Source organism: Anabrus simplex, chromosome 4 (genome assembly GCF_040414725.1).
Source record: "Anabrus simplex isolate iqAnaSimp1 chromosome 4, ASM4041472v1, whole genome shotgun sequence".
Lineage (NCBI taxonomy): Eukaryota > Metazoa > Arthropoda > Insecta > Orthoptera > Tettigoniidae > Anabrus > Anabrus simplex.
This window is the reverse complement of record NC_090268.1, coordinates 53,379,769-53,391,224: the sequence shown is the minus strand read 5'-3', so window position 1 is coordinate 53,391,224 and position 11,456 is coordinate 53,379,769. Positions and strand designations below refer to the sequence as shown.

The window sequence follows — 11,456 nt, the reverse complement described above, 5'->3', positions numbered from 1 at the left end:
GATATCTTATCAACTATCACCTCTATCAGCTATAAGTCTCCGGTTTGAACTTGATTAAAATTTAAACATTTCAGATTAATGCACTCGCCGGGCTGAGTGGCTCAGACGGTTTAGGCGCTGGCCTTCTGATCCCAACTAGGCAGGTTCGATCCTGGCTCAGGCCGGTGGTTATTTGAAGGTGCTCAAATACGCCAGTCTCGTGTTGGTAGATTTACTGGCACGTAAAAGAACTTGTGCGGGACTAAATTCCGGCACCTCAGCGTCTACGAAAATCGTTAAAGTGGGACGTAAAACCATTATTATTATTATTATTATTATTATTATTATTATTATTATTATTATTATTATTATTATTATTATTATTCGCGGCTGTTTTCTGCCCGGGACTGGAGGGGAATATTTGAGAGTAGTAAATCTCTAATATAGTCAGAAAAGAACGTGAGGCCAGACGAAGCAGGTACTGATGTTTTATTGAAATAGGAAAAGCTTTTGCTGACGGATTGAAGTTGCATTAACTCAAGTTTTACGACGACGAGGTGTTAGTAAAAGGGACACCATGGAAAATCAGCTTCAGGACTGCCGACGATGGGGTTCGAACCCACCGTGTCGTGAATGCACGCTTGCATCTACGCGGCTTGTGCCAAGCAGCCGCCAATTCGCTGGGTGGGAAGTGAAATGTATTGTTCTAAATCTTCTTCCTTGACTGTCTTCAAGGATTTGGGTCACCACTAACAAGCAGTGAAAATGGTTTATTTTTCATGTTTCAGGAGCTGTTGGAGCGGCTGTTCCAGCTGTTCGACCAGGATCGCGACAACCTACTCAAACAGGAGGACTGGATAGAGTTCCTCAAAGCGCGTCTAACGTGAGTACCTCAAAACAAACTAACTTAGGCTAAAATGTGGGTGTCCTGCGTAGAATCCTGGCTGCCTCCCACAATACGAACCCTGAAGTGGCAAGCTGACTCAAGATTATTTAAATTTTGACGTAGAATTCGTCATTAGTTTCGGTACTGTACTTGAGTTGGTAAGCGTTACGTTTTATAATCGATACCATGTCCAGATAATAAGTGCGACGATAGTAGCACGGCTAAATATTTAGCGTAGCAGTCTCCGGCGTGATTGCTAGAGTCCGGATTTTTATGCATTAATAGGTTAGAATGCAAACTTACTGAAGCGAGCAGCAAGTAACTTCACAACGATTGTGCTATGGGGTTTGCATAAATATGAGGGGTACGGTCCATCAGAACCCCTATAATTTATGTTACTCTTGCTACATTATGGAAGAACGGGTGGCCGACACTTCCTACTAACGAAATTAATTTTCCAATCTAACCTGTTGCTGCATAAAAATCCGGGCTTTGGTGATAGCACATCGTGTAGGGCAGTGCCTCCCAGGGTGCATGCGCGTGGTGCATGCACTGTGCACGGTGCAAAAGACGACTTGGCTTGTTGACCAGAGTGCGGACCCCCCACTCCTCCATTTGGAGCAATAGCGCTTACTCTCTCTTTCCTCACGCCTGTCTCGCTCGCTCCGTCTGTCTCCCTCTGCCCCACTTGCGCCGTAGCGCTCCAAATCCGGGCTGAGTTGAGACGAGTATAGCCGAGTAGAGCCGAGCTTAGCCGAGTAGCCCAGAGACGAAGCGTTGATCCGAGCCATGCCGAGCGACACCGATGGACAGTGCACGGAGGTCTTGCGCCTCGATCTGCACGCGTGAGATTTTGGGCGTTTGAGAGGCCCTGGTGTAGGGTGTCATTTGACTCATTTAAGTTGTTTCTACAAATATACTGCAAAACGGACCACATACACAAGAAACTCGTTTATCCGGATCGAAAATAATAAAAGTGTATTTCTATTTGTACAGTATTTCTTTTACGTGGTTTATACTTCTTGAATGTATTTTCCGCCAAGGAGAGTTAAGGGCAGGAATTGGAAGTAAGTCTGCCATGGTCTATCAAAGGTGCCGTGCCGACATTCGCCTGGAATTGAGAATGGGAAACCGTGGACTCTTCTAAGTTCCTTGATACATTTGTACGCATTCCCAGATGCTCGGACGTAGATGTGAACGACGTAAATAACTGGTTGAAAGATGACTAATTCAGGCTGCGATATAATTACAGACGAATAAATGATTGCCTCTTGTTCCTCGGCAGGTAATGGCGACAGTGATAGTGAATTGAAAAATAAAACAGGCGCTCCATCAGAAGAAACAATGACTCATGGAGATGCAACAATTCAGCTTGACAAACTGATGGCATATTTATAATTCCAGACTAAAACTACACCGACAGAACTGGTGTTAGTAAAGCTTCTTTGTGTCGTGCTGCGCAGAAACGCCATACAAATGTAGAACAGAAAAAGCTCACACATTATTTTAGTGCATAAAACAGAGTTGTAAATGTAAGAAAAGTGTTCTTATATATTCCTTTGTACAATTGAAGGAAAGGTATTACTGTACAAGTTGTGTTATTATATAACATATACTGTATTTGTTTTTTAGTTTTTCCGCATTATCCGGATTTTCGATCATACGGATCAGTTCCGGTATCACTTAATCCGGATAAACGAGGTTATTGTGTACAGAACATTTGAATGGTTATGAGAGTATATATTGGTTGTAATAAGGATGTAAAGAAGTCTCTGGTAAAAGCACAATTGGAGTACGGTTCCAATGTATGGTATCCACACCTGGAGTACTTGATACGAAAACCGGAAACAATACAAAGTCAAGGAGCGCGATTTGTCCTGGGCGATTTCCGACAAAAGAGCAGTGTTACGAAAATGCTGCAAACTTTCGGTTGGGAAGAGTTGGGAGTAAGGAGACGAGCTGCTCGACTAAGTGGTATGTTTCGAGCTGCCAGCAGAGAGATACGTGGAATAATATATTACTAAACGAATAAGCTTGATGGAGCTTTTAAAAGCTGGCCTCGTGGTGTAAGGGTAGCATGCCTGCATCTTACCCGGAGACCCCGGGTTCGATTCCCGGCCAGGTCAGGAATTTTACTCGGACCTGAGGGCTGGTTTGAGGTCCACTCAGCCTACGTGATTAGAATTGAGGAGCTATCTGACGGCGAGATAGCGGCCCCGGTCTAGAAAGCCAAGAATAACGGCCGAGAGGTTTCGTCGTGCTGATCACACGACATCTCGCAATCTTCAGGTCTTCGGGTTAAGCAGCGGTCGCTTGGTAGGTCAAGGCCCTTCAAGGGCTGTAGTGCCATAGGATTTGGGGGCGGAGCTTTTAAAAGCAGATCATATTATGAAGATTAATTTTGAATTCAAGGCCGGGCTGAGTGGCTCAGACGGTTAAGGCGCTGGCCTTCTGGCCCCAACTTGGCAGGTTCGATCCTGGCTCAGTCCGGTGGTATTTGAAGGTGCTCAAATGCGTCAGCCTCGTGTCGGTAGATTTACTGGCACGTAAAAGAACTCATGAGGGACTAAATTCCGGCACCTCGGCGTCTCCGAAAACCGTAAAAGAGTAGTTAGTGGGACGTAAAACAAATAACATTATTATCATTATTATTATTTGAATTCAAGAGGACAAATTGGGGCAAATATTTATTTAGAGAATGAGGGGTAAGGGAGTGAAATAAATTATCAAGGTAAATGTTTGATAAATTCCCAAGTTTTTTAACAACATTTAAGAAAAAGCTAGGTAAACAATTGATATGGGGGTAAAAGTAGAGGCACATGCATCCCCTAGTGCACCGTCACTGCATTGTCCTACACAAGAGGCTTGCAGTGGTGTCTCAACGGCGCACTATCACCAGCATCTTGGAAAGGTTTAGCAATCCAACTGATGACCCCACTGCTACACTGCGGCGAAACGCTGGTAATTTCACGATTGAAAAACACTAAAGACTAAGTTTTTTAATTGATAGGGAATCTGCCACTCGGGCGACAGCCGTAAATGCAGATGATTTGAATTGATTTGATTTGATTTGATTTGATTTGATTTGATTTGATTTGATTTGATTTGATTTGATTTGATTTGATTTGATTTGATTTGATTTGATTTGATTTGATTTGATTTGATTTGATTTGATTTGATTTGATTTGATTTGATTTGATTTGATTTGATTTGATTTGATTTGATTTGATTTGATTTGATTTGATTTGATTTGATTTGATTTGATTTGATTTGATTTGATTTGATTTGATTTGATTTGATTTGATTTGATTTGATTTGATTTGATTTGATTTGATTTGATTTGATTTGATTTGATTTGATTTGATTTGATTTGATTTGATTTGATTTGATTTGATTTGATTTGATTTGATTTGATTTGATTTGATTTGATTTGATTTGATTTGATTTGATTTGATTTGATTTGATTTGATTTGATTTGATTTGATTTGATTTGATTTGATTTGATTTGATTTGATTTGATTTGATTTGATTTGATTTGATTTGATTTGATTTGATTTGATTTGATTTGATTTGATTTGATTTGATTTGATTTGATTTGATTTGATTTGATTTGATTTGATTTGATTTGATTTGATTTGATACTGTGATGCGAAGAACTGCGAACAAAATTGTTCGCAAATTATCGTGATTTGCAGACATGAACTGGCTTTAAAATTATCCAAAAGTCATTCGAGAGGATACAGTGACTTATAAGAATTCTAAAAAGCAGAGCTTTTAAAGTTGAGAAAGCAGAGTGTCTTGTGGAGAGTTCCACGCTACTGGAGCCCCAGCCTTGCACATCTACAGCTCCACTAGTGGCAAATGATTTGGAACTCATGTTTCTGAATACTGATAACCCTGGTGGTGATGTAGAGGCTCTATTACACCCATCTAACCACCCACGACTCTGCATGCTACAAATATAGGTTTAATTTTCGCCCGTAATATACGATCTCTTCCTTATGTATTTTACTTCTCATATCACAGCCTCATTACATATCGACATTATTATTATTATTATTATTATTATTATTATTATTATTATTATTATGTTCCAAAAATGTGTTTGTACAGTTACCTTCAATTGTTCGAATTCCTGACGGGGAATCGAACAAGCAAGTGGGTTCGATTCCCTGTCAGGAAGTCGAACAATTTTAGAAACGAGACTTCCACTTCCGGAGTGCATATGGTCCGGAGGTTCACTCAGCCAACACCTGAAATGAGTATCAGGTTAACTCCTGGGGGCAAAGGCGATCGGGCGTAGAGCTAACCACTCTACCCCACCAAGTGCCGAGGTTATAGACAGTGGAAGCCTTTACCTTCCACCCCTCCAAGGGCCTTCGTGGCCTGTACGGAGATGACTTTGCTTAGCTATATGTTCTATTACATATTTTTAAACATTGCGAAGCCTGTTGCTTTGGTTCTCGTAAATCAAGGAATGCGTGGAGGTTTCATTAATAGTTTCAGATTCCTTCAGTTTATTTCCATACTCTGTCTGTAAAAAAGGAACAACTTAATTGCTATGCTGTTTGAACAGAACATTAACTAAATTTGATTAGTTATCTTGCTTCCAATACTGAAAATATCTTTGGAGAATACACCGTCATTTTCATTTTGACTATTTGATTAATCTCTTGTTTTAAGAAGAAATACAACTTGGCGAGCTACCGCTAGCACAGGAAAAGGTTGAGGAGGTCCGACCTTTCGAAAACTAATGCAGTGGTAGACGAAGGGGAAGGGTCGCAAAGGGTGTGAAAATGAAAGACAACGTAGGCGTCGCAAACTCAATACCGTATGGGGAGCGTAAGTGGTTAATAACTCTATGTACGTACATACATACATACATACATACATGCATGCATACTTCGTTATATATTTATTTTTTCAACGTTCAGCTACAAGCCTATATGAATTACTAGAGACCCTGAGTTTGGTGGGTCGTTTAGTCAACATATGTTGCCTTTAAATCATTAAGCAATGATTCTAACCACCGACTTCTTGGTTTATCTGTGCTTCTCATTACACCCCGCGACTTACTCTATTATTATAATTAAATTATCAGTCTCCACTCAACTCACATAACTACATCATCAAAGCCGTTTTATAAGCACAGCGTCATCCATCGACTTCATTCATAACTTCCCCTTTTCTCGCCTTAATTAGAATCACGTTCGCTTCCTTCCCAGTTTTAGCTCTGCCCCCATCCCGTCGTCACCATAAGACCATTTTGTGTCGGCGCGACGTAAAACAAACAGCATTCATAACTTATGCTTTACCTCCTCATTATGAATACCTTCTTGCCATTGTTCCCATGTGCTTCTATCAGCACACAATCTCGCTAGCTTCATGAATGTTAATTCCAACATATGGATAAGATATCCCGATACCACTCAGAGTTTTATCTCATAGAGCAGAGCTTTGTGAAAATAATTTCGTCCGAGAATTCGCTTCCTTGTTACAGAATACCGATCATCGTAATTGTGAGTTCACTGTATTCGTTTTGCATTCGACTAAAAGGGGCGACCGAGGGATAATTGCATTAGGACCATGAGACTACGTGTGATTAGTACCATCAGGTGAGGAACACCATGGGTTTGCGCTGCCTATGAGTGGCGCCATGAGCGTTACCTGTGCGTAGTACATTACCTGTGAGTAGTACCACAGTGTGTGGAACACTGTGAGTCTACGTTAATTGTGATTAGTACCGCTACATGAGAAATACCATGGTTCTACTTTACTAGCGATAAGTACCATTTTGAGGGACCGTTGACCTGCATTTGGACCCCTTGAGACAACAAGCATCATCGATTCAGGATTGTGCTTTGGAAGCAGACCCCTTGACCACTATACAGCATTGTTTTAAGTTAGTTTTTGGGAAGGTGGGGCATTGCTCGTCGGATCCATTGATTGTTTTAAGTTCATAATAATTGTTCGTCGTCTTTTTGAATTCTAGTCAGTAGACTGATTTTGTAATTTTTTAACTTCAAAAATTGTGAGCTGGATCCACTTATTACTTTTAATTCATATTCATCCGTCCATTCTTCATCGAAGTTTGAATTCTGATAAGTGGGTGAATGTTGGAATGTTTAAATTGTCATTACATTTCGTCTCATTAGAGGCTGACGATCTAGATGTTAGGTCCCTTTAAACAGTATCATTATCATAATCATCCTCATCCGTTTTGCATTCGGGAGTTAGTGGGATTTGAACCCTAATCTCGGCAGTTTTGAAGATGCTTTTCCGTGCTTTTCCATTTTCTTACCGTGCAAATGCTGGGGCTGCATCTTAATTAAGGCAACGGTCGCTTCATTCCTTCAGTTTGTCATCCCTTTCCTATCCCATTGTCGCCGTAAAACCTATCTGCGTCGATGCCACATAAAGCAATTCGTAAATAAAATATATTAGTTTGGCTACTCCTTGAATAGATTCGTATACTAACATTGTGGGATAATGCAGATCGTTAGTACTCCAAATGATGCTTCTGTTTCAGCTTTCTATTCCCTACCTGACATTCAATCCTCTTAGGTTCTTTCACCACTGACACAGGTTTAGTCTTGTGAATGCTAATTTTCATACCATACCAGGTGCATCCCCTTTTAAGCTGTAAGAAATTAAATTGCAGTCGTCGGCATAGGTCCAAGTAACTTACAACACTTCCACCCAGCTGAGTCCCTCCGTGCCATTTTATTTCGGTACAGTACACTGATCAAAGGTTTTTCTTTGCTACAAGGGAAAATATTACTGATTCTTGTTAACCAAAGTGTCCTGAATCCATATCTGTTTTCATATTTTCTGTATCACGCAATTTTTTTGTAATTTTGAAAAGAAAATCGAAGAAAGCATCAAAATTGGCAAAGACCATCATTAAAAACTACATATAAATTGTTAATAATGTTATTTGCTTTATGCCCCACTTACTACTTTCACGGTTTTCGGATACATATAATTTAATAAGTCATTACACCTAGAATGGTTGCTTAGGCGTTGAGGGATGTAGAATCCAAGTCTGTATTCTTATTTTCTCTATCGTGTCCCGTTTTATATATATTTTTAGCAATAAGAACGAAAAACTTCCAAATTTTAACAAGAGTTTCAATAACGTCAAATTAGGTATATTATTTTAGGCGTGTTTTAACACCGCAATATAAAATTCGAGTGTATAAAATTAAGTATAAAACACTGAATTAGAAATCGTACTTAGAGCCATTCAGATGTTCAATTTGTCGGTCGACATGTTGCGCCGTTTTGATGTCCTGCTTTGATTTCGAGATGTACTCCTCTTTAAATACCAGCAATAATCCGCTAACATTGCTTCATTTCAATTGCTCTTAATTCTATCGTTTTAATGTCTTAATGTAATCTTTCAAGGAATGGCATTCATATAAATGCAGAAATGAATTGACGTTTTTTCAAGTATCCAAGGAATACAAAGAAGGAAGAAAATAATTAAAGGATTTTTTCTTCTTAAGTATTCAATCCATGGATTGGTCTGCAGGAGTTCTCCAGTCGGCTATACTCATAGATTTCCTCTTGATTTCTTCATAGCTTCTGCATCCTACATCAGACATGATTTGCTGTTCATTTTGTAGGCGTGGTCTTCCTCGATATCTTCTGCCTTCAGTTATTCCCTCCAATACAGTTTTCAACAGGCTATCGTGTCTCAAAATATGTCCTATGAGTCTAGTCCTCGTCCTCTTTATACTTTTCCATAAGGTATAATTTTCCCTCCACCTTGTCCGACTCGTTGGCTGAACGGTCAGCGTACTGGTCTTCGGTTCAGTTAGAGTTCAAAACAAAAGCAATGTTTAGCCGTCAAAAGGGGCTTAAATGAGACCCATTCAACCACGCTCCGCTACCCGGCCGGGTCGGGGATTTTAACCTTAATTGGTTAATTCCAATGGCACAGGGGCTGGGTGTATGTGTTGTCTTCATCATCATTTCATCCTCATCACAACGCGCAGGTCGCCTACAGGAGTCAAATAGAAAGACCTGCACCTGGCGAGCCGAACCCGTCCTTGGATATCCCGGCACTATAAGCCATACGACATTTCATTTCATTTCCTCCACCTTCTTAAATACTTTGTTCATAATTTTTTATTTCAGTTTTTTATAAGATTTTAGTGATTCTATTAGGTCTAAATTGCCGGTTTTAACGCAATAATAATAGTATAAGTGATTTAAAGATATATATTAATTTCAGTAATTAGACATTTTCATATATTTCAAAAAAGGTGTTTTTTTAATTGGACGTTATGAACGAAACTACATATGGGCTTTGTAACTACTCATAGCGCGGAACTGAAAAATATAACCGGTTATATCAGTGTTGTCCCTTTAAACTGTGAACAATAAGGGTGAATAATTACAGCCTGTAACTACTTCGAACCAAGAATTTATTCTATCATCAACACTCACTGAGGTGAAACAGAATTATCTTTTATTTTAAGTAATGTATTTGATTTTCCTTCGAGGGGGTGGCAAATACGATACATGAACCGGTTACCGAGAAATGTAGCTCTATTTTTTTAACCCACCGAAAGTTACTATATGCTCTTTACTATGCGCCATGTTTACCGTCAAACCGACTTCTTTTCAGATATAAATTATATGGATCTTAACAAACATATCGGATGTGTGTGTTAACGGACTGTAGCTCTTCTGTATACCGCATGATAACAATTCTTAAGATAAGGGTGGCTCACACATCTTAAGTCTTCCATTCCAGCAGTTGATAATGTCCAGTGTTACTTAAATGATCTAGAACATAAGAAAGGTAAAATTCCCTGCACATACTTTCACGATTAGTAAAAAAGATTTAACTCGTTTTGAAGCAGATGGTACACATCTGTTTCTTGAAACTAAATTTCAGATTGCCTGGAATGTACTTGGCAGAATTCTTCTACTCGGGAATTCCTTTTGAAAGCATATGGTTGACAAAGCTTTAAACAAGTGAACGTACACATAATTAGAAGCGACCTATGCACATTGTAAAACATTGAGCAATGCATTCTTTCACATAACACGCTTAATATAACCGAGTGTCTTAAAACATGTTTTAAGAATTGGATGAGATGTTTGATCCCGAGCAGCGAGGTTAAACCTGTGTGAATTTGCCACAGAGTTGGTGTCACCCAGACAATACAACACCTAATAATGAAAACCCCGTATACCCGATTTCACTCATTTTACAGAAGAAGCAAGAAACAGGTCTTCCTTCAGATTTCAAAAACCCCCTGTGAGTGGGGGACGCAGGTGAAGAACTCACCCACGGTATTCCCTGCCTGTCCTAAGAGGCGACTGAAAGGGGCGACCAAGGGATGATCAAATTAGAACCATGAAACTACTTGTGATTAGTACAACCACAGGGGGAACACCATGACTCGCTTTAACTTGCACGTAGTACCACTATGTTGGGAAGCAAATAGGTTTGTGTTTAGTAGCAAACGTTAGCGCGACGGCTTTTACAGTACCTGAGATTAGTAGCACTATATGAGCGACACCATGGGATGAGAAAACCCATGGTTCTGGTTTGCCTATGATTAGTACCCACTATACGAGGAACACCACGGAATAGTAGGCGTCCCTGTGGTTAGTACCCTTATGTGATGAACACCATAGGTTTGAGTTGCCTGTAAATAGCGCCGCAATGTGCAAAACAACGTAGGTTTAGAACATTTCTTTATTGCCACCCTAGTTTGCACCTTCGGCTTACTAGCAATAAAGACAAAATGGATACAAAAATACAAAGGCAAACATACAATATCTACTATCCTCTCTTAAAATCTACCTAAACTACCTCACTAAATCTACTACGATGCTCCTAACAAAGGCGGATGACCTGTCCATATGTTAGGGCACCAAACGATCACAGGTAATAAATAATGCAAAATACATAGAAATAAAAGAACAAAACTATAGATAAACAATCACTACTCTACACCCCTTGAACTACTACCTACGTCCCTACTAATTTAGTAGCGTCACCCAGGCGGATAACCATACCATGGGTAACTCCATCCTACACTAAACAAACCATTAACTACCTTGGTGGCAGACAACGTAGGTCTGTATTACATGTGCGAATTTCATTACCTGTGAGTAGTACCATAATGTGTGGAGTACCGCGAGTCTACGCTACTCTTCATTAGTACCAGAACATGACAAATACTATGGTTCTACTTCCTAGCGATAAGTACCATTGTGAGTGACCGCTGACTTGGATTTTGGACCCCTTTCGACTACAAGTATCATCAATTCAGTATCGTGCTATAGCAGCAGTCCCTTGGTCAGTAATACTATTGTTTTACGCCAGCTTCTATGCATGTGAGGCACTGTTCGTTTTAAATTCATATTCATCCAGCAATTCATTCTTCGTCCTCACGTTTTGAATTGTGGTCAATGGATATTTTTGGGCTTTTAATTTGCCATTATTCATTTCGTCTCATTTCGTACCGTTAGGAGCCGATGACCTAGATTTTAGGCCCCTTTAAACAACAAGCATCAGCATCAAACATCATCAGATTTCAAAGTCACTCTCCGTTGGGTTTATTGA

At 39.8% G+C, this 11,456-nt stretch overlaps 1 protein-coding gene across 1 annotated transcript in view; it reads left to right on the top strand.

The window, feature by feature from the left end:
- Positions 1-758: 758 nt before the first annotated feature.
- The window catches only part of Nox (NADPH oxidase), a 388,201-nt gene continuing 377,503 nt past the window's right edge, over positions 759-11,456 (top strand). The window contains exon 1 of the mRNA XM_067145995.2: positions 759-862. Coding sequence (XP_067002096.2) covers positions 759-862 — 104 coding nt within the window. The remainder of the gene's footprint in view (positions 863-11,456) is intronic.